Source organism: Schistocerca cancellata, chromosome 1 (genome assembly GCF_023864275.1).
Source record: "Schistocerca cancellata isolate TAMUIC-IGC-003103 chromosome 1, iqSchCanc2.1, whole genome shotgun sequence".
Lineage (NCBI taxonomy): Eukaryota > Metazoa > Arthropoda > Insecta > Orthoptera > Acrididae > Schistocerca > Schistocerca cancellata.
Genome location: NC_064626.1, coordinates 1,252,009,100 through 1,252,033,724, shown reverse-complemented (window position 1 = coordinate 1,252,033,724; position 24,625 = coordinate 1,252,009,100). Strand labels below are relative to the sequence as shown.

Below are 24,625 nucleotides of genomic sequence, written 5' to 3'. Positions count from 1 at the left end.
TAACTTGACTTGGAAGGTGCAGCTGCCAATTTTGACCTCTGTCACCAATCCATTAAAAACGTCATAGGCGCCTTTACCATTTCCTGTACTCGCCTTGTAGAGTTCGACTGCACCAGGACACGAAGGTCATCCGCATAGGCAACCGCCCTTAACACAGCTGCCTCTTCCTGCAAACTAGTCATACAGTGACACAACGAACTGTTACAAATCGTTTACTTCAAGGACACCTCCAAGTCAGATGCCCTGTATAGCGTATTCCACTGTCCCCAAACCACCGCCATTTGCGACATCAGTTGGTGTCAAGTGAGAGTTCACTGGAGGGCAGAGTGCAGGTCTGTTGTGTCTCCGGATGAATGCTGGTTCTGCGTCGGTGCCAGTGACGGCAATGTGCTGGTTAGAAGGAGGCCTTCTGAGGGCCTCCAAGCAACCTGTCTGCATGCTAGACGCACTGGACCTACACCTCGATTTAAGGTCGAGTATGTAATTTCATATGACAGCAGGTGTGGTTATCCCACACACCCAGACAGCAAATAGGTAGTCAGTCTGGTGATTAGACTGTTGTGCTGCCGCTCATGAACTGCATTTCAAATTGTTCAAATGGCTCTGAGCACTATGGGACTTAACTTCTGAGGTCATCAGTCCCCTAGAACTTAGAACTACTTCAGCCTAACTTACCTAAGAACATCACACACATCCATGCCCGAGGCAGGATTCCAAACTGCGACCGTAGCGCCTAGAACCGCTCGGCCACCCCGGCCGGCTGAACTGCATTCCAGGAGGTGTTTTCCAACAGGATAACTCTTGCCCACATACCGCTATTGTAACCCAACATGTGTCGAGATGTTGCCTTGACCTGCTCAGTTACCAGACACGTCTCCAGTCGAGGACATACGGAACATCATGGGACGACAACTCCAGCGCCATCCACAATCAGCAAACTGTCCCCGTATTGACCGAGCAAGTGCATCAGCAATGGTGCTCCATCCCACAAACTGACATCCGGCACCTATACAGTACAAAGCACGTAGATCTGCATGCTTGCGTTCAACATTAAGGCGGTTACAGTGGTTATTAACGTTCCCGCGTTTCACATTTGCAATGGCTTATCTCGCGCTTATAATAACCCGTGGTCTTCCAGTATTACCTAGAATAATACGTTTCCGAAATTTCATTATTCTACATCAATTATTTTTTTGGTGTTGTGATTTTTTCCCGTCAGCGTAGTGGTAAATACGTCTCCCCTGGAAGACTAGTGTGCCTCACCCATCTTACAAGCTGACTGAGCAGCGTCTTTCTGACTCTGCTCGAAAATCTGCTTCCTACTCTTGTTACGTGACGCATTACTCATCCCCCTCCGCTATTAGTTGATTCGCGTTACCATACAGTCTACATGTTGCGAATAATGCTTTCATATCCCGCTCTAAGTAACTGGGCTGGTGAATCCAGTCAAGGTACAACCTCTACAATTAAGCAACAAATAAACATAAGCTCAAGTACAAGAACTTCTGCGGCAGTCCATACTACAGGTATTGAGTTGAGATATTCTACTGACAATACTGGGCCATGTACTACTGTATACTTCGCAATGCATAACGATCTTCGTGACTAAGAAACATTTGCAAATAATAGACGTCTGCGTTCTGTAAGCCGCCTTACGCTTTGAGGCGCATAAGTGTTTGGGTACAACTATCACCCTCTCTCATACCCTGTTCCACTTACAAACAGTGTACGGGAAGAACGCCTGTAGACAAGTTCTGCATCAGGTATACCCGCCTCAGCTCAAAAAGTTTCAAGACTGCGTTAAAATAAAAGAGAGAGAGAGAGAGAGAGAGAGAGAGAGAGAGAGAGAGAGAGAGAAGTTAAGACAATGGTTTTAATGCTTGAGGCGCTATACATACTCTCTCCACATTTGAGCACAGCGCACAGCATGTTTAAACGACCATGTGAAATTACCATAAATGTTTTTCTTCTGGATGTTCCTGAACTCGCGCGTCACGTTGGCTTTAATTTCGGCTATACCGTAATGTGAATTACTGCACTTCTTTCCGGTAGATTTGTGTTGATAATACCAATGATTTTTTCTAGAAAAGAATCGTTCGCATTTTGCATTTGGTTAAGTCACGACAGGAGTCAATACCACTTTGTTTTTGTTGAAGAAATGGTTCAAATGGCTCTGAGCACTATGGGACTCAACATCTTAGGTCATAAGTCCCCTAGAATTTAGAACTACTTAAACCTAACTAACCTAAGGACATCACACACACCCATGCCCGAGGCAGGATTCGAACCTGCGACCGTAGCAGTCCCGCGGTTCCGGACTGCAGCGCCAGAACCGCTAGACCACCGCGGCCGGCTTTTTGTTGAAGAGTCAAGTTTGATTTTTTCCAGGAAGGAATCGTCCGCGTTTTGATTTCAGTCAAGTCACGATAGGCGCAACACCACATCGTTTTTGTTCAGGAGTCAAACTGTCAATGACAAACTTTTTACACACCTCTCTCTTCCTCAAAACATTCTGGAGAATTCCGTGAACGCTTGATTTACAGATGTTCAGTTCGTTGCTCCGTTGCGATTTGTAACACAACAACATTGACACACTACGGCCACACCTCCAATACTTAACACTAATTCTCATAACTGACTGGTCGAATGCACATCTGTTGTTTACAGTTGTTAGTTCAAGCTAGCCGCGCAGAGCGGCTGCGCGGTTAGAGGCGCCATGTCACGGACTTCGCGGCCCCTCCCGCCAGAGGTTCGAGTCCTCCCTCGGGCATGGGTGTGTGTGTTGTTCTTAGAGTAAGTTAATTTAAGTAGTGTGTAAGTCTAGGAACCGATGACCTCAGCAATTTGGTCCCTTAAGAAAAAAAAAAGTTCAAGCTAACACCGTAGTCACTCCGCTTATATGCCAGGAATAAAGTTAGTGTCTGAAATTTTTGGCGGATGGGGCAGTTTCTCATATTGTCTCGTCGTGCTTATTTTGCGAGATGCCTGTGGAAGGAATTAATATGTTGCTTGATACTTCTCGGAATGTGTTTTTGCCAAGACAGGTAGCAGTAAACCCTAACGTGAGACAAAACGCCTTTCCCGTAACGCCTGCCACTGGCGTCTCCGTGTGCTCTCCTTATTACGAAACTAGCATGTGATTATGTGCACTGCTCTTTATTGGATCTGCTCTGATTTCTTTAATAATCGTACCTAATAATGGTCTACGACTGTCAAAGAGTATTCAAGAAGCTGTCGCACGGCTGTTTAGTGAGCTAAAACTTTCGTGGACAAATTACATTCAAAAAATTTATCTAGTATATCCTGTCCTTACTAATAACTTTATATGCTCGTTTCAGTTTAGGTCGCCTTGGATGCATACTCTTAGATACTGAATATTTGTGACCGTTTCCAGTGATTACTCGCCAGTCGTGTAATCGAAGTGTGGTGGATTTTCCGCCTGTTTATCCGCAATATGTTTCAGCTGCTAGTCACCGTACCAACCATCAACAGTTTGCAGCTCTGCCTGCACGTCGCTGTAGTATTACCACAGAATAACTGCAGCTTATCAGCTCTGAGCATGGTCAGCCCTCTTGTATGGGTAACCCCACTGGTACAACGTCACGTGATGTTAGCTCCTTTCTCTTTGAATTTCCGGTGAAGGGAAGGAGAGGTCGTGGCGTAAAGTTACTGATCCAGTGTCCTGGAGTTAATTTCAAACCTCTCCGCCATGTCTCTTGAATTGACGGCATGTGATACTGTTGACGGTGACTCATCAGATGGAGACGTTAAGGTGGGCGCTGCACGTCCAGCACAAACAAACATGACACCACACTAAACACACTCATTACAGTCATCTACACTTTTCGGATGCATCTGAACACACAACTCTCATGCTTCGTGAAGGAAAGGTGTTACTGTGTACGATGAAAAGAAAACAAAAACTTCAGAATTAGGCAAATGAACTTGCCCTTCGAGGTACCCCTATTGACGACGCCATACGGCTTTACTTTCTTTGCTACAATGTTCTGGTTTCCGACTTACCTATTTAAAATATCCACTATGGTGGTATACATGTGATAATGGAACCATATGTTCAGAAATCGTCTATGTTCTAATATAGATGATGCAATAAAGGCAGCTTTGAATTTCTCCCGTGTGTCGAGGTTTGTACAGTGGTGCTCCCTCGCCATTACATTGTGATGAAGGAGAAATTAGCGTAGCTTGATGTTAGGTGTAACGTAAACGAGATGCAGTTATTGTCAAAAGGTTTATAGACACATAGTTGCTTGCTGATTTCTATCATACCAACACTATTTTCATTTCAGGAGTCCCGTAACAACTGTAATGAGAAATTGGCATGAAATAATTTGCTAGGCTGTTCTATGTAATTTTGAAGTAAATATAAGTAAAAATTTCATTTTTACTCGGTCCAACTGCGACTGAAAAATAAATGATACGAAAAATTGCTTTTTTTTTTTTTAATTTCGTATTGTTTTTCGCTGACGTTCTGTGCTTCCAGGCTGTGCGGTAAGTCCCTCAATAATCCTGAAAATATTGGTTTCTTTTGGTGTTGCTTCACCATGCATCATTTAGTTATTGTACGCCGATCACGTCCACAGTTCATTCAGTGTTATTTATTCTTATTACCCTCGAATGATTATCAAACAAAGATCCATGGTACTTACGCTCTTGGAAAGCCTTAATGTTACGGTCAATATCCAAATCTTATTCATCAGATCCTGCAACTAAACACTCTTTCTTTGTGGAATTTGTTTCGAGGCCCCACTTCCTACATTCTTCAAGTTTCCTAGTCATGTACCTGGTGTCCACAGCATCTACGATAGACAACACAACGTCATCTGCAAACAATACTTTGTCACCGTACTATAAGGAAATTGCAAGGAATTTTCTTCTTAACGTTCAGGGGAGAATGAGATATATCCTTTATCAGTATTGTAGAGAGACAGACAATGCATCAAATCTTACGTTACTAAACATGGTAGTTGCCGCTACCAATTTTTTTATTACGATTACAATTTCAAATAATAATACGTACTCGCTATTCGAAGTGACCTAACAACGGCCAAATTGCCAGTCTTTAGACTTTTGATTAAATTTAAAAATTAATGAAGTTTATTTTAACGGTTTAAATAGTTGGTGATGTTTATGCCAAGGTCATTGTGATGTACAGTCTTTCCATTACGAGAATTATGTGATGGTGGTTGCTGGTAACATTGCGTAAGGAAGTATTGGAGAGGATTTTATAGCGAAAAGGATGCGGGCTGTCTATGTGCAAGGAAAGTACAGATAGCATGTGAGTGTTAAAAGGTGCATTGGAAGACAACTGGATAAGGAAAAGGTGGGTTTCAGGCTCCATTTGACATCGGGTGGGTAGAGCAGGTTATGTTGTTCGGAGATGCAGGCAAGCACGGTCTTGGCAGACGTGCTGGAGTGTATGCAGATATTCGCAGTGCGATAAATAGAGGGCCGGCCGAGGTGGCCGAGCGGTTCTAGGCGCTTCTGTCCGGAACCGCGCGACTGCTACGGTCTCAGGTTCGAATCCTGCCTCGGGCATGGATGTGTGTGATGTCCTTAGGTTAGTTAGTCTAAGTTCTAGGGGACTGATGACCTCAGATGTTACATTCCATAGTGCTCAGAGCCATTTTTTTTATAAATACAGACGCAATTCCCAACTTCAAGCAAGTACGCAAGGTATCTATGTCTTACGGTAAAGATGTTAAATTGAAAAATAAATTGTGTGACCTGGACGACGTTCCTTCTCGTCTGGAGTAGTGATGGAATTAATGGCTACGTGGGTATTTGCACTGTAATTTTTGCTTGACAGTAAGAAATATTCGCAAGTGCAATCGCCGATAAATAATGTTTTTGAGTGCTTTAAGAGGGAACTGCCGAGTGTAATGATTACAAAAATACTGCGGCCCCATTCCAATTGAAATTACTGAACTTTTCTTTGTCTCGAAGTCCCCAGAGGTAGCATTTCTCAGTTTTACTGTGTACTTCAAATTAGTATAGGAACTCTTTGCAGCGACTTCTCAAACACCTTTATACCTAAAACTTGCAAACAACAGCACCACTGTTGTAGATCCCCACAGTCCCGCTCGCGACGTCCTTATGAGAAAGAAATTGCTCTCACCTGCTTCGTGAGACCCTGGCAGGATGATGGTGTCGTCCCGGAACCAGGAGGAGACGGAGACGTCGTCCCGGACGAAGGGCGGGATGACGCAGCGCAGCACCGCCGTGTTGCCCAGCAGCGCATGCGTGCGGTACACCTGCACCTCGTAGTCCTGCCGCACCACTGCAACAGAAGACGGAAGTCCGCGTTACGGCCGAAACGTCTAACGATAATCATGTAGCTACCACTCCAACTGCACGCCCGACTTACACCGATACCATAGTCTTCCTGTCCTCTGGTGATGATGATGATGATGTTTGGTTTGTGGGGCGCTCAACAGCGTGGTTATCAGCGCCCGTACAATTACTCAATCTTTGCTCAGTCCAATTGCGCCACTTTCCTGGATGATGATGAAATGATGAGGACAACACAAACACCCAGTCATCTCGAGGCAGGTGAAAATCCCTGACCCCGCCGGGAATCGAACCCGGGACCCCGTGCTCGGGAAGCGAGAACGCTACCGCGAGACCACGAGCGGCGGACCCTGTCCTCTGGTGTCTGGAGTGTCCCAAAGTTATGGGGCTAAAATTATACGGATGGCAAAGGACGCTAAACTGAGTATTCTGAGATAAGGAACCAAAGCTCGGAAATGAATATTTCAGGCGGTCCGAGTTCATGAATAAACAATGCGTGTCAAGCACGTGGTTACAAACCGCTTACCTTTCGTAGCTAGCAACCGCCGTACCCATGCAGAGCCGTATGCCAAAGCTTCCACCCTGCAATTATTTCTACTCTCGCATACGTGCAAACGAACGACACTTCCAGAGAGACTTGTATAAGAACTATATCTAGAATGAATTTTTCACTACGCAGCGGAGTGCGCGCTAATGTGAAACTTCCTCGCAGATTAAAACTGTGTGTGGACCGAGGCTTGAATTCGGGACCTTTGCCTTTCGCGGGCAAGTGCTCTACCAGTGCAGCTTTCCAAGCAAGACTCACGACCCACCCACACAGCTTCACTTCCACCAGTACCCCGTCTCCCACCTTCCAAGCCGGCTGCGGTGGTCTAGCGGTTCTGGCGCTGCAGTCCGGAACCGCGGGACTGCTACGGTCGCAGGTTCGAATCCTGCCTCGGGCATGGGTGTGTGTGATGTCCTTAGGTTAGTTAGGTTTAAGTAGTTATAAGTTCTAGGGGACTTATGACCTAAGATGTTGAGTCCCATAGTGCTCAGAGCCATTTGAACCATTTGAACCACCTTCCAAACTTCACAGAAGTTCTCCTGCGAAACTTGCGGCACTAGCACTGTTGGAAGAAAGGATATTGCGAAACACGGCTTAGCCAAAGCCTGGTCGATGTTCCAAGAATGAATTCTTCACTTAGCATTGGGTTAAGCTGATAGGAAACTCAGTGACGGATTAAAACTGTGTGCCAGAACCGAGATGCGAACTCGGGATATTTGGCCTTTGTGGGAAAGTGCTCTACCAGTGACAATGGCCTAACCGAGCAAGGTTCTCGACACTTCCTCACATCTTTACTTCGAGGACTGCTAGTCGTGCAAGTTTCGCAGGAGAACTTCTGTTAAGTTTCGAAGGTGGGATATGAGATACTGGTGAGGTACTGTTGGAAGTAAAGCTGTGAGGACGGGGCGTGAGTCGTGCTCGGGTAGCTCAGTTGGTAGAGCACTTGCCCCCGAAAGGGAAAGGTTCGGTTTCCACTGTTCTGTCCGGCATACAGTTTTAATCTGCCAGGAAGGTTCAAGAGCTGCATGTGTTAAACGTTTGGCACCGTCTTAGCACAGAAACGTAAGACTTTTGATGCTTTAGCGGATGGGAGAGTTTGATTACCCTTAAAATAAAAAGAAATATCTGACAGCAGGTAAAGTACTGGCTATAAGAGCAAGTAAATTGGTAGTTTGGTAGGACCTGGCCTGTACTTGTCTTGATGAGTTGGGACTTTTTGTTGACAACAATGTCGTGTGTGTAAAATTATTGCAGGTGGGAGGTATCTGCAGGGAGTGTGGGGACGATGGGGAAAGAGTTCATGTTTGTTGCTTGATTTAAACGTAAATAAATGTGCTTACGCAGATGAGTACGTTCGAAAACAGTATTAGTCATATGCTGCTTGATTCAGTTGACGTCGACACATCTGCAACGATGCGAAACGATATGAAACGAAACTAGTACATAAAGTACACACTATCCACTCTATTTTGGTCTGATGCAGCAACAGTGGTTCAGTGTTCCAAAATTAGAAGAAAGTCTCTGGTGCAAGTAATTTATTAATAATGACGTTATTTTGTACATCGAAGGCCGTTTTATTCATATTTAAAGGCCAATTATATGATGACGTGAAGTGAAATCCGCAGTCGTCAAATATGTACAAAGCGAAACCATGGCGGTGCGAAGACAGGTTGACGATCACAGTTATGTATCACAATGATAAACACACATTGCTCTAGACAGTGTACATGCTGAAGCTTCTTTGTTAACGAAACAGGATTTCAATGTAAATAACACACGACAAGTTTATTCACTCGTAAAGCCGGCTGTGTAGTTCTAACTCGTGCACCGTAATTGGATAACGTCAACAATTTATAATAAGAACTATATAAATGACTCAAAATAATTGTGGAAAGACGTCTGAAGAACTTGTGAATCTGAAAACAGATAACGTCTTTCAAAACACACAACAATGTACAGTATTTGACTGCCAGTAGTTGCTGTCAAGCAGTGTTCTTCTATTGAGATACTTTAGTTTACAATTTTTCTATACTGTTTCACTATTTCCGTACGCAGTTGGACAGCAGTTTCAGTGGGGACAATGTAATTACTGACAAATGACTAAGAGAAAATATCTGAGATTTCAGTTCGAGTCCTGTACTGGAAATTTTGAATGTAATTTTACAGTCGTTGCTTATCTTGTCTTACAAGACAGCCAACAACATTTTTATTATTATCTAATTTCTTCTCGAGGCCTCTTGGAGGTTGCTGATTTGAGAAAGATAGACACACTTGGCCAAGCCTGCTACTAAGAGGAATACGGTAGTTTCTGGTGGTGTGCAAAACTTATTGTCTAGAAAAAACTTTTGATTATGTCATACAGGGTCTTCGTAAATTCCCTTTAGAAATTTCTAGGACGTGCAGAGGGGAGTGTGAACGTAATATTTTGAATAGGAACCCATGTTCGGAAACATACCGTTTCCGTTAGATGACAGTTGAAATTCAGATGTTTAACTCATACACTTCTGCTTGAGAAACTGAATTTGGCGTGAAGCACTGCAATTATTATTTAACAGTTGGAAAGGAAACATAACGGAACACCCATTTATCACTTAAACACGTTTCTTTTTGTGTTAAGACTTAAACATTACGAGTTTACGTTATTACAAACCAAAACAGATGCCAGCACACTGTACGTACCGAACAGTACAGATGCATTAAAACAACTGCCAGATGTGGCGACCACCAACGTTGCTACTTACAGACATTGTACCTACAGGGTGTTTCAAAAATGACCGGTATATTTGAAACGGCAATAAAAACTAAACGAGCAGCGATAGAAATACACCGTTTGTTGCAATATGCTTGGGACAACAGTACATTTTCAGGCGGACAAACTTTCGAAATTACAGTAGTTACAATTTTCAACAACAGATGGCGCTGCAAGTGATGTGAACGATATAGACGACAACGCAGTCTGTGGGTGCGCCATTCTGTACGTCGTCTTTCTGCTGTAAGCGTGTGCTGTTCACAACGTGCAAGTGTGCTGTAGACAACATGGTTTATTCCTTAGAACAGAGGATTTTTCTGGTGTTGGAATTCCACCGCCTAGAACACAGTGTTGTTGCAACAAGACGAAGTTTTCAACGGAGGTTTAATGTAACCAAAGGACCGAAAAGCGATACAATAAAGGATCTGCTTGCAAAATTTCAACGGACTGGGAACGTGACGGATGAACGTGCTGGAAAGGTAGGGCGACCGCATACGGCAACCACAGAGGGCAACGTGCAGCTAGTGCAGCAGGTGATCCGACAGCGGCCTCGGGTTTCCGTTCGCCGTGTTGCAGCTGCGGTCCAAATGACGCCAACGTCCACGTATCGTCTCGTGCGCCAGAGTTTACACCTCTATCCGTACAAAATTCAAACGTGGCAATCCCTCAGCGCCGCTACCATTGCTACACGAGAGACATTCGCTAACGATATAGTGCACAGGATTGATGACGGCGATATGCATGTGGGCAGCATTTGGTTTACTGACGAAGCTTATTTTTACCTGGACGGCTTCGTCAATAAACAGAACTGGCGCATATGGGGAACCGAAAAGCCCCATGTTGCAGTCCCATCGTCCTTGCATCCTCAAAAAGTACTGGTCTGGGCCGCCATTTCTTCCAAAGGAATCATTGGCCCATTTTTCAGATCCGAAACGATTACTGCATCACGCTATCTGGACATTCTTCGTGAATTTGTGGCGGTACAAACTGCCTTAGACGACACTGCGAACACCTCGTGGTTTATGCGAGATGGTGCCCGGCCACATCGCACGGCCGACGTCTTTAATTTTCTGAATGAATATTTCGATGATCGTGTGATTGCTTTGGGCTATCCGAAACATACAGGAGGCGGCGTGGATTGGCCTCCCTATTCGCCAGACATGAACCCCTGTGACTTCTTTCTTTGGGGACACTTGAAAGACCAGGTGTACCGCCAGAATCCAGAAACAATTGAACAGCTGAAGCACTACATCTCATCTGCATGTGAAGCCATTCCGCCAGACACGTTGTCAAAGGTTTCGGGTAATTTCATTCAGAGACTACGCCATATTATTGCTACGCATGGTGGATATGTGGAAAATATCGTACTATAGAGTTTCCCAGACCGCAGCGCCATCTGTTGTTGAAAGTTGTAACTACTGTAATTTCGAAAGTTTGTCTGCCTGAAAATGTACTGTTGTCCCAAGCATATTGCAGCAAACGGTGTATTTCTATCGCTGCTCGTTTAGTTTTTATTGCCGTTTCAAATATACCGGTCATTTTTGAAACACCCTGTACGAAGCATGTTCTGGTACACACTCTCCACCCCATGTGGTGTCTCTTCAGTTTCTAGTGCAGCGGCCGGAACTCTTGGAGGCGTTACACATTGGGAAAATTACGTCAGAAATCGGCAAGAGCTTCCAAATCATTTGCATGAGTACGGACGAACGGCTAATAGCGGAATAACGCTTACCGGGGTATTTCAAGTCCGCCTGCCGCAAGCCCTTGCCGTCCTGTGTGCGGGTCGGGCCACAGAGAGGAGGGGTCCCCTGTATGCCGGAGGTTAAATCGGCTTTGGCAGCGCCGCAGCGGTCTTTTACCAGCCACAGTAACGAGCATCTACTCGCTTGTGGCCAGCATTCTATTCGGCAGTGAACTTGCAAGGCAAAGGATCTGTAGGAGCCTGCTAGCAGTCTTACTGGTAACAGTTGGTTACTGTAAGCAGCTTGCGAGGGGGGGAACTTGAGTCCACCACAAAGGAAGGTCGCGATTTGGTAGCGTACCACTGTAAAACCACGCTGTAGCACAGGCTATCGAATTTGTGGTAACTCACTGAGAAATACGTCGCCAAAACAGAATTATTAAAAGTAAAACAGTAAAAATTTTCAGTCAGTGGTACTTTGTTTTGAACTTGATGATATCCGGAGTGATAGCTTGTTTTTTCCAAAACTATGACATGTAGAGGGGGTCGTTATTTGAAACTCAGTAATGAGCAGAATATCGTAAAAAATGATTTGTTCATATTCTTGTCGGATCTACTCATGCACCTAACCATAACTTAGCTTTAACAGTCAAAATTTGACTGTTTTGGGTGCTATTCACACCAATTGATGTTTTTAAAGCGAAGATAGTATGAACCATATGGAATGAAAAATTTCAGGTAGTCATTTACTTTGCTGTCAGCGATTTGCTAAACATAGTTCCTCTTTTAAAAAATTAAAACCGACTTCCAAGGGATGGTCGCAATCAAAAATGAGCCAACACTATATCTTTTGATGCAATTTATTATTACCTGGACAGATAACCTAAACGTTTGTATGACTGGCACGTATTTAAAACAAAATAAATAAATACACTACTGGCCATTAAGATTGCTACACCAAGAAGAAATGCAGATGATAAACGGGTATTCATTGGACAAATATATTATGCTACAACTAACATGTGATTACATTTTCACGCAATTTGGGTGCACAGTTCCTGAGAAATCAGTACCCAGAACAACCACCTCTGGCTGTAATAACGGCCTTGATACGCCTGGGCATTGCGTCAAACACAGCTTGGATGGCGTGTACAGGTACACCTGCCCATGCAGCTTCAACACGATAACACAGTTCATCAACAGTAGTGACTGGCTTATTGTGACGAGCCAGTTGCTCGGCCAACATTGACCAGACGCTTTCAGTGGGAGAAAGATCTGGAGAATGTGTTGGCCAGGGCAGCAGTCGAACATTTTCTGTATCCAGAAAGGCCCGTACAGGACCTGCAACATGCGGTCGTGCATTATCCTGCTGAAATGTAGGGTTTCGCAGGGATCGAATGAAGGGTAGATCCACGGGTCGTAACACATTTGAAATGTAACGTCCACTGTTCAAAGTGCCGTCACTGCGAACAAGAGGTGACCGAGACGTGTAACCAATGGCACCCCATACCAACACGCCGGGTGATACGCCACTATGGCGATGACGAATACACGCTTCCAATGTGTGTTCATCGCCATGTCGCGAAACACGGATACGACCATCATGATGCTTAAAACAGAACCTGGATTTATCCGAAAAAATGAAGTATTGCCATTCGTGCACCCAGGTTCGTCGTTGAGTACATCATTGCAGGCGCTCCTGTCTGTGATTGCAGCGTCAAGTGTAATCGCAGCTATGGTCTCCGAGCTGATAGTCCAAGCTGTTGAAAATGTCATCGAACTGTTCGTGCAGATGGTTGTTGTCTTGCAAACTGTTGACTCAGGGATCGAGACGTATCTTCACGATCCCTTACAGCCATGCGGATAAGATGCCTGTCATCTCGACTGCCAGTGATACGAGGGCGTTGGGATCCAGCACGGCGTTCCGTATTATCTTCCTGAACCCACCGATTCCATATTCTGGTAACAGTGACTGGATATCGACCAACGCGAGCAGCGATACGATGAACCACAATCGCGATAGTCTACAATCCGACCTTTATCAAAGTCGGAAACGTGATGGTACGCATTTCTCCTCCTTACACGAGGCATCACAACAACGTATCACCAGGCAACGCCGGTCAACTGCTGTTTGTGTATGAGAAATCGGTTGGAAACTTTCCTCATGTCAGCACGTTGTAGGTGTCGCCACCAGCGCCAACCTTGTGTGAATGCTCTGAAAAGCTAATCATTTGCATATCACAGCATCTTCTTCCTGTCGGTTAAATTTCGTTTCTGTAGCACGTCGTCTTCGTGGTGTAGCAATATTAACGGCCAGTAGTGTAAATAAACAGAAAGTTATTAAAATAAGAGAGACCTTATCTTAAGGGAAAACTCGACAGGATTTTTCTCGTATATGCCCCGTCGAAACCATACGTGAACTACAATAGTGCCCATTAGATGACACTACCATCAGTCTACGAATTTGCCCTGGTTTCCGTAATCGTACCTGCCGTTCCTAGCCTACGAAGAACTCACAGTAAGCAAGTGGGTCATAGAGTATCGTGGATATAAGCACTCCAATTAGATTAAATACTTGCGAAATACGTGCCCTCTCATGCACGACCTTTGTGGGATTATTCCATTATTATGCGCTGGGAGGCGTCCAACAGGTAGAGCTGTATTAAAAGCACAGAAGACTTTGCTCTCATAAAAATTGTGAGCATGAGTGGCGTAGTTGGTGAACTCACTGCGGTATATAAACATTTTGTAGGATAATCTGGGTTTATGTGAACCGCTTGAATATGTCGAGCTATTGAATTAACCATTTAAAAAAAATTTAAACTGGTTACTAGTATAAATAAAATAAAGTCAATAAAAGTAGCTTACGACACTTAGGTGCAAAAATGACGATATACATCAAGTCAGGATACAAAAAGCTTCGAAGTTTTTCCAGTATTAGCGAAAAGTTAAAAAACATTTTCTACCTCTGTACCCAGCCCAATACTAGCCAGGTGCCAGCTCACGATGATATGAGACATCCTGGATGGACCATCTAGCACATACGTCAAGAACGATTAAATTAGGTCAAAACGCTGAGTAGTTACACGCAAAGAAACGTACAAAGCATGTGTTCTGCATGCCCTGAACGAATATATTACTCTGTTATTTACTGGTTTTACGTGACAGGGATAATTTTTCCGCTAGTTTGTGATAAGCGCTCTTCATATGCAGGTACTAGCTGATACAACGCTATTTTACAATGTTTACGACGATCTCATATACTTGGGTGATACTTATGTAAACGTTTATCGAGCTGTACGCGTAGAAAAAGTTACGCCTATGAATGATATTATGCACTAGTATGTATTTTATTGATGTCAAGTTGTCTCCTACCAGCCTGGTGATTAGACAGTGCTTGTCTTATTTGATCTGAAGATGGTAGCTGCTTTTGCCGAAACTAGTTATCAATGATCATGAATAATTTTTGCAATCTTAACTAATAAATGATTATTGTAACATTCATAGATCACTGATCTCTAACTTCACTATGTCAGGAAACAACAGAAACATACAAAGTAGGTTTGACGCGCTCATAACTAATTCCGTTTTAGAATATATTTCATAGTAAGCAGATCATTACTTATAATGTTTAGTTGTCACAATTCTTTTAGATCTCGTGATCAAAGATATTGTCGTGAACGTTAATTTCTAGTAACACTGGGTGATGATGATGATGTTTGGTTTGTGGGGTGCCCAACCGCGTGGTTACCAGCGCCCGTACAATTACCCAATCTTTGCTCAGTCCAGTTTCGCCACGTTCCTGGATGATGATGAAATGATGAGGACAACACAAACACCCAGTCATCTCGAGGCAGGTGAAAATCCCTGACCCCGCCGGGAATCGAACCCGGGACCCCGTGCTCGGGAAGCGAGAACGCTACCGCGAGACCACGAGCGGCGGACAGTAACACTGGGTGACTCTGAAGTTATACTGCAGTGTTGTCTGACTACTTTGATATAAGGGTACAGTGGTTTTCGGTGGCTCGTTACAGAGTAATAATGTAATTACGATTTATTCAGTTTGTTACTCCAATCACCTTCGTTTATGAGAAAATATTGTAATTTGCACTCACTAAAATGTGCAACACGAAACAAAGAATAAACAACTCTCAGAGAAATAACATACACGTTTTTTAACTGTGTTCAGTCTGTTCTGTGTTGTATGGTACATCACGAAACAATTGCAGAAATCTTCCCACACAGGTACTGATTACTAAAGAGTGTACAGCGGCGCATCATCGACTGCCTCGAACGCTCAGACACGCTTCGCAACTTCAGTCTACCGAGTATAGACTGGGACATCCATGGATCACTGCAGACGCGTTTTGCATACCACTTGCTCGCCCGCAAGAGCTCTAGCTACCAAATCCACGTGAGTATCGAATGGAGTTTCGTAAACTAGGCTCTTCACATGCACCTAGATAAATAAGTCCACTGGTGTCACGTCTGATGACTAAGTTTACCATGAACAGGACCCCCATCCACTGATGTACAGATCGCAGTTCCCTTAATAAAAATACTCAATAAATGACCCAGAAGAGAATCTGAAAATTCGTCGGTGGAGCTCGGGGTCCAACCTCTGTAAACAGTAGCTACGTCTTCGCTCTTAACGTGCATACAAGTGTCAGAAAGTTCGATAACCAATTTATTTTTGTTTTCACATTTCAGCCGTCAACCACCCTCACAAGCAATCATGTAATGCAGTGAAATCGGACGACATGAGTTGCCATAGAACGAGATTGTGGTGAAAACCTCCTATTACTCTGTCATTACCTTGAAAATATGCTTTCCTCTGTTATTTCTCTCTGTGTTCGGAAGAGGTGCTGACAGTAAGTTGCTTGGTCGCGTGTTACAGGTGTAGAAGAAACCAAGTTAGTTGCTGAATGTTTTTATCGGCCACACGAATCTGCTGTGACATTACTAATTGGAGGTGACTTTGCCCTACCGAGTACAGACTGCGACGTCTATGGATTCATTGCAGAGGGTGCAGACAGACAGTCTTGCGAACTGCTTTTGAAAGCGTTTTCCAATTACTGCCTTTTTTTTGAGTCATCAGTCATCTGACTGGTTTGATGCGGTCAGCCACGAATTCCTTTTCTGTGCCAACCCTCTCCATCTCAAAGTAGTACTTGCAACCTATGTCCTCAATTATCTGCCGGATGTATTCCAATCTCTGTCTTCTTCTACAGGTTTCGCCCTCTACAGCTCTATCTACTAACATGGAAATCATTGCCCGATGTCTTAACCGAAGTCCTGTCATCCTGTCCCTTCTTCTTGTCACTGTTTCCCACATACTCCTTTCCTCTCCAATTCTGCGCAGAACCTCCTCATCCCTTACCTTATCAGCCCACCTAATTTTCAACATTCGTCTGTAGCACCACATCTCAAATTCTTCGATTCTCTTCTGTTCTGGTTTTCCCGCACTCCTTGTTTCACTACCGTACAATGCTGTGCTCAGAACGTTCATTCTCAGAAATTTATTCCTCAAATCAAGGCTTATTTTTGATACTAGTAGACTTCTCTTCCCCAGGAATGCCCTTTTTGCCAGGGCTAGTCTGCTTTTGATGTCCTCCTTGCTCCGCCCGTCACTGATTATTTTGCTGCCTAGGTAGCAGAATTCCTTAACTTCATCTACTTCGTGACCATCAAGCGTGATGTTAAGTTTTTCGCTCTTCTCATTTCTGCTACTTCTCATTACTTTCGTCTTTCTTACGTTTACTCTCAGTCCATATTCTGTGCTCGTTAGACTGTCCATTCTGTTTAGCAGATCATGTAATTCTTCTTCACTTTCACTAAGGATAGCAATGTCATCAGCGAATCGAATCATTGATATCTTTCCACCTTGAATTTTAATTCCACTCCTGAACCTTTCTTTTATTTCCATCATTGGATCTTCGATGTACAGATTGAATAGTAGGGGCGAATGACTAAACTCCTGTCTTACATCCTTTTTAATCTGAGCACTTCGTTCTTGCTCATCCACGCCTATTATTTTCTCTTGGCTCTTGTACAAATTGCATATTACCCATCTCTCCCTATAGCTTATCCCTATTTTTCTCAGGATTTCAAAGATCTTGCACCATTTTACATTGCCGAACGCTTTTACAGATCGACAAATCCTATGAACGCGTCTTGATTTTTCTTTAGTCTTGCTTCCATTATCAACTGCAGCTTCAGAATTGCCTCGCTGGTGCCTTTACGTTTCCTAAAGCCAAATTGATAGTCTTCCAACACCTTCTCAATTTTCTTCTCCGTTCTTCAGTATATTATTCTTGTAAGCAACTTGAACGTATGACCTGTTCAGCTCTTGCAGTCTTCGGAATTGTGTGGATGATATTTTTTCGAAGGTCAGATGGTATGTCGACAGACTCATACATTCTACACACCAACGTGAATAGTCGTTTTGCTGCCACTTCCTCGAATGATTTTAGAAATTCTGATGGAATGTTGTCAATCCCTTCTGCCTTATTTGATCTTAAGTTCTCCAAAGCCCTCTTAAATTCTGATTCTAATATTGGATGCCGTATCTCTTCTAAATCGACTCCTTTTTTTTCTTCAACCACATCAGACAAACCTTCCCTCTGAGACAGGCCTTCAATGTACTCTTTCCACCTATCTGCTCTCTTCTCTGCACTTAGCAGTGGACATTTCGTTACGCTCTTGATGTTACCACCCTTGCTTTTAATTTCACCGAAGATTCTTTTGACTTTTCTGTATGCTGAGTCAGTTCCACCAATAACATTTTTTTCCCTTTCTTTACATTTTTCATGCGGCCATTTCGTTTTAGGTTTCATGCACTTCCTATTTATTTCATTCCTCAGCGACTTGTATTTCACTGTTCCTGTATTTCCTCAAGAATATTTATACGTCCTTCTTTCATCGATCAACTGAAGTACTTCATCTGTTGGCCATGGTTTCTTCGCAGTTACCTTATTTGTGCCTATATTTCTCTTTTCAACTACTGAGAGTGCTCTTTTTAGATATGTCCATTCCTCTTCAACTGTACTGGCTACTGAGCTATTCGTTATTGCTGTATTTATAGCCTTAGAAAACTTCAAACGTATCTCGTCATTCCGTGGTACTCCCGTATCCCATTTCTTTGCATATTGATTATTCCTGATTAATTTCTTAAACTTCCAACTACTCTTCATCGCTACTACTGCATTAAGTAGGTAATTCGGCAGCCCACATGCAATGGAAGTATCTTAGAACTTCAAGCTACAAACAGGTTGGGCCTTATCTATGGCATGAGTATCGAGACAGGATTATTGTTCGTGATGTCATCACAGCAACCATGTGTTACGAAAATGAATAAATCAGTCAAGAAGGCTAGGAGAGTGTTTCTACTAGGGAGAGCAGATAAGCAGTTGCTACTATCTCACTTACACAGTGAATTGCAGTCATTTAGTTCCATTATGATGGACATAGACATGGTCGAAAACTAAACAGACTCTAAATCGTGCTCTGGAGAAATAAAGTCTAATAAGTGGGTTAAAGAGGGAAAAGAGCCACCGTGGTTTAGCAAAGAAATTCTGAAAACGCCGAGGTAACAAAGGCTGTTGCACTCTCAGTTCAAAAGAGAACGCGCAAATGACTGCAGGCAAAAATTAGTAGAGAAAGGTAGTAAAGATTCGTGCATCAGTGGAAAGATCCATGCGCGAAGCTTACAACAACTACTACTGTGATACTTTAGCAAAAAATCTGGCCGAGATAGTTCTGGTCCTATGTAAAATCGATAAGTTGGCCTAAGAGCTCCATCCAGTCATTCGTTGACCAGGCCGGTGTGGCTGTTGAAGAAAGTAAGACGAAAGCCGAAGTTTTAAATTTCACATTTAAGAAATTGTTCATGCGGGAAAAAGGTACAGACAGACTGTCGTTTAACAATTACGAAAAAGTCCAATATGGACGAAATAATAACAATCGTCGCTGGCTTACAAGGGGAGGCCGCGACGTTTGGAACGCGGATTTACTTCCAACTTCGTACACTGGTAGTACTCCATGAGGACAACAAAATGTGTAAGCAGTAGCGCGTACTTCTCAAGCGTTATTGAGAAAATTGCAAGATAATTTCGGTCGTCAAATATATATATATATATATATATATATATATATATATATATATATATATATATATATATATATATACACCTGTGCGTAGCCATTTTTACCATGAAGCGGCGGCAGCCGACTGCTGCCGGCACAATAGCTCGACGTGTTCGCTCAGAGCGTTAGCTTCCTTTTCTAATAAAAAAAAAACTGACTGAGCGAACGGATGAACGAACAAAGTGAAGAGTGTGATCGGGCGCCCGCCCTGCACAAATTCAACGAACAATATAGAACAAAATGAAATTTAAAAGAAGAAAAGCGGTTGGCTTTCAAGCCCCGTAATCGCTGGATCGAGTTCCGTTCGTCAGGTTTTTATTTTTTTTTAATTTTCAACACAGTCATTCTTTACTATTTATATTGCAATTGGATTAATGGGAAAAATACGTGTAATCGGATAAACTTTTATTAAATTTACAATGTTATTTGGCTGTCTACTAATTTTTACTATCAAAAATAATATAATATTCATAACTATCGACTAGTAAACGACCAAACGCATAAAGTGATACTGAAAATGTGTTCTTGTCCGTGTCTCCAAAACTGTATTTAATCGAAAGAGAACGAGAATTCCTTCTCGGAAGACGCTATTAAAATACACTCGATGCTGCATAACCAATTATGAGCGCAAATTTTTAAGGAAATACTGTGTTATGCATGGTTTGCTTCCAAATTATCGTCTGAAAGAGAGATTTTGGAAAATGTTAACGAGGTTTGTTTTTCCACGGAAAACCTCAAAAGACCTTGCGTATGCGGAAACATAGCATTTATTCAATGCAGCTGGTGCCGTTTAACTTTGTTTTCCATGTTTCTTTACGAAAATAACATCCTGCAGCTTGTACTCATAATGTCGAAAGCGACAATTAATTGCACATATTTCGAAAGCCGTCTGTGCCGGTCAAAACTTGGAGGTAACAAGTCGTTTCGAACTCCTTCCAGGTATAAGGGATTTCTCAAATCACGGACAAGCTATCATTTTCAGCATCACTTTATGCGTTTGGTCGTTTACTACTCGATAGTTATGAATATTATATTATTTGTGATAGTAAAAATTAGTAGACAGCCAAATAACATTGTAAATTTAATAAAAGTTTACCCGATTACACGTATTTTTCCCATTATACCGATTGTAATATAAATAGTAAAGAATGACTGTGTTGAAAATAAAAATAAAATAAATTAAAAACCTGACGAACGGAACTCGATCCAGCGATTATGGGGCTTGAACGCCAACCCCTTTTCTTCTTTTAAATTTCATTTTGTTCTATATTGTTCGTTGAATTTTTTCAGGGCGAGCTTCCGATGACACCCGTTCAGTTTGTTCGTTCATCCGTTCGCTCAGTTTTTTTTATTAGAAAAGGAAGCTAACGCTCTGAGCGAACACGCCGAGCTATTGTGCCGGCAGCAGTCGGCTGCCGCCGCTTCATGGTAAAAATGGCCACGCACAGGTATATATACAGGGTGAGTCACCTAACGTTACCGCTGGATATATTTCGTAAACCACTTCAAATACTGACGAACCGATTCCACAGCCCGAACGTGAGGAGAGGGGCTAGTGTAATTGTTTAATACAAACCATACAAAAATGCACGGAAGTATGTTTTTTAACACAAACCTACGTTTTTTTAAATGGAACCCCGTTAGTTTTGTTAGCACATCTGAACATATAAACAAATACGTAATCAGTGACATTTTTGCATTGTAAAATGTTAATTACATCCGGAGATATTGTAACCTAAAGTTGACGCTTGAGTACCACTCCTCCGCTGTTCGATCGTGTGTATCGGAGAGCACTGAATTACGTAGGGATCCAAAGGGAACGGTGATGGACCTTAGGTACAGAAGAGACTGTAACAGCACATTACGTCCACATGCTAACACCTTTTTATTGGTCTTTTTCACTGACGCACATGTGCATTACCATGAGGGGTGAGGTACACGTACTCACGTGGTTTCCGTTTTCAATTACGGAGTGGAATAGAGTGTGTCCCGACATGTCAGGCCAATAGATGTTCAATGTGGTGGCCATCATTTGCTGCACACAACTGAAATCTCTGGCGTAGTGAATATCGTACACGCCGCAGTACATCTGGTGTAATGTCGCCGCAGGCTGCCCAATACGTTGTTTCATATCCTCTGGGGTTGTAGGCACATCACGGTACACGTTCTCCTTTAACGTACCTCACAGAAAGAAGTCCAAAGGTGTAAGATCAGGAGAACGGGCTGGCCAATTTATGCGTCCTCCACGTCCTATGAAATGCCCGTCGAACATCCTGTCAAGGGTCAGCCTAGTGTTAATTGCGGAATGTGCAGGTGCACCATCATGCTGATACCACATACGTCGACGCGTTTGCAGTGGGACATTTTCGAGCAACGTTGGCAGAACATTCTGTAGAAACGCGATGTATGTTGCAGTGCTCTCCGATACACACGATCGAACAGCGGAGGAGTGGTACTCAAGCGTCAACTTTAGATTACAGTATCTCCGGATATAATAAACATTTGACAATGCAACAAACGGCACTGATTACGTATTTGTTTATATGTTCAGATGTGCTAACAAAACTAACGGAGTTCCATTTCAAAAAACGTAGGTTTGTGTTAAAAAACATACTTCCGTACATTTTTGTATGGTTTGTATTAAACAATTACACTAGCCCCTCTCCTCACGTTCGGTCTGTGGAATCGGTTCGTCAGTATTTGATGTGGTTTACGAAATATATCCAGCGGTAACGTTAGGTGACTCACCCTGTATATTGACGACCGAAATTATCTTGCGATTTTCTCAATAACGCTTGAGAAGTACGCGTTACTGCTTACACATTTTGTTGTCCTCATGGAGTACTACCAGTGTACGAAGTTGGAAGTAAATCCGTGTTCCAAACGTCGTGGCCGCCCCTTGATAGTGAAACAATTGAAAGAGCTGAAAACAACTAAGTCACCAGGTCCGTACTGACTCTCAATTCGGTTTTACAAGGCGTAAGGCATTGGCTCACTTAGTAGATTGCATTTATATCGATCCTCTCTCCCGGCGCAAAGTTCCAAGCGACTAGAACAAAGCGCAGGTAAGTCCTGTATGTAAGAAGACCTGACCCGCAACATTGCAGACCAATCCTTAACATCGGTTTGTTGCGAAATTCGAGGACACATTGTGAGGTCGAATATAATAAGTTTCCTAGACCGCAAAGATTGTTCACGAATCTGCACGATTTTAGAAAGCATCGCTCATGTGAAACTCAGCTTGCCCATTTCTCAGATGATACTCTACGGACTATGGATGATGAGCAGCAGGCAGATTCCACATTTGTAGATTTCCGGTAAGCATTTGACTCGGTATCCCACTGCAGACTGTTAAAGGAGGTACGAGCGTACGGAATATGTTCCCAGATATGTGAGTGGCTCGAGAACTTATTAAGTATTAGAACTTACTATGTTGTTCTCGACGGCTAGTGTTCATCGGAGAGAAGGGTACTGTCAGGAGTGCTAATGCGTAGCGCCGTATACCGATCCTGCCTTGAAGGCGGTTGAGTGGGAGATGTGTGTCAGAGCTGGATAGTGACAGATGGTGACGCGAGACTGGACGCGCACGTAGTTTATGTATCAGCCGATAGAGGACAATATTGGATAGGGGGACTGTGATTTAGTTTCGATTGTGCCCACTAGAGTGCACTAAAGTAATAGAATGTTTTTCATAAACTGTTGTAGTATTTTCATAAAGTGTTATTATGTCTTTTTGTGTATGTAAAATGTTATAAATGTGTTTTAGCCGTATGAATGATGCGTGAGTGTGGTATAAGATTAATATGAAGATAATTGTTTAACGAGTTGTATAGTGGGATTTAGTGTGGGAAAAATTTCGAAAAAGTATGGATGTGGACAAAGGGGATTTTTGTAGAACATATTTGTAAAGTAACTTTATGGTAAAGGGAAAGTTAATTCTGGTATAAATAACAATAGTAAATAACTTTATGCATAAACAAAACTTCAGCATATTAGATAATTACGTCGGTAAAAAGTGCAATCGTTAGGTTTACTATTTTGCGATTGGTTATGGATGAAAAGCGCGGACTGACGCGGGAGAATGTTGTTTTGCTATTGGCTGTTGAATAAACTGACCAATGGTAAAGCAATATTCCTCGCGCGCCTTTCTCTGCTGATAGAGAAGACTTAGAGTATTCTAGAGAAGAGTCGGAGCCTAGCCATGATTGGTTCTAATGTCTCTGAGCACTATGCGACTTAACTTCTGAGGTCATCAGTCGCCTAGAACTTAGAACTAATTAAACCTAACTAACCTAAGGACATCACACACATCCATGCCCGAGGCAGGATTCGAACCTGCGACCGTAGCAGTCCCGCGGTTCCGGACTGAGCGCCTAGAACCGCTAGACCACCGCTCCTAGCCATGAAACAGATCGGACGTGTGTAGTAGTAGTTCCGATGGAAACGATAAGTTGCCGGGTATAGCAGTGTTTCATACATCAAAAGTGTTGTAAAGTGACAGCATAATTATTCCAATAGGTGTGTAGAAATTTCGGAATTTTTAAGTGAATTTTATGACCAGAAAAGACATAAATTCCGCGTGGCGTATTGAGGAGGTCGGTGGCTAAAAACTGTGACTGCATTAGGTATCGACAGACTTAATATTTGACGAGCATTATCAATCAAAAACCATCAGTATTTTTGTAGCTATTACGTTTTCGGGAAATGCAACACCATAAACTTGCTAACGTGTGTGAAAGGGATTGTGAGTGACTGTGTTAAGACTAGCACTGGCTTGGCAGTGATACTTGTTCACCTAAGTTTCAGAATATATAAATTAAGGACAAAATTTCCAACCTTTCATTTCGTGTGAAAACTTTCTCCCGAAACGTAGATTAGTGACTTTAATTGCAGCCTGGTTCAAGTCGAAGTACAGGAGGTTTCGCTCGGCTTCCCTACTGATGATCTGTTGAGACAATGTTCACAGGTAGGTGCAGGTTCGTCGTAAAGGGACGGAAGGAACCGCGCCGCCGTAGTGCCCAAGTGAAGTTTACAGGACCGCTTTTATTTTCTATATGTATAGATGATTTGGCGGACAGGTTGGGGAGCAATCTACGAAAAATGTAAATTTATGCGGATGAGTAGTAAAAACAAACCCGTAATGTTCGGATACAGCATTATTTGTTTAAATACTTGTGTATAACATTGAAAATCC

General features: G+C 42.9%; 1 protein-coding gene across 1 annotated transcript in view; it reads right to left on the bottom strand.

The window, feature by feature from the left end:
- The window catches only part of LOC126094923 (Down syndrome cell adhesion molecule-like protein Dscam2), an 873,814-nt gene that overhangs the window by 422,133 nt on the left and 427,056 nt on the right, over nucleotides 1-24,625 (bottom strand). The window contains exon 5 of the mRNA XM_049909573.1: nucleotides 6,137-6,298. Within this exon, the coding sequence (XP_049765530.1) occupies nucleotides 6,137-6,298 (162 nt within the window). The remainder of the gene's footprint in view (nucleotides 1-6,136; nucleotides 6,299-24,625) is intronic.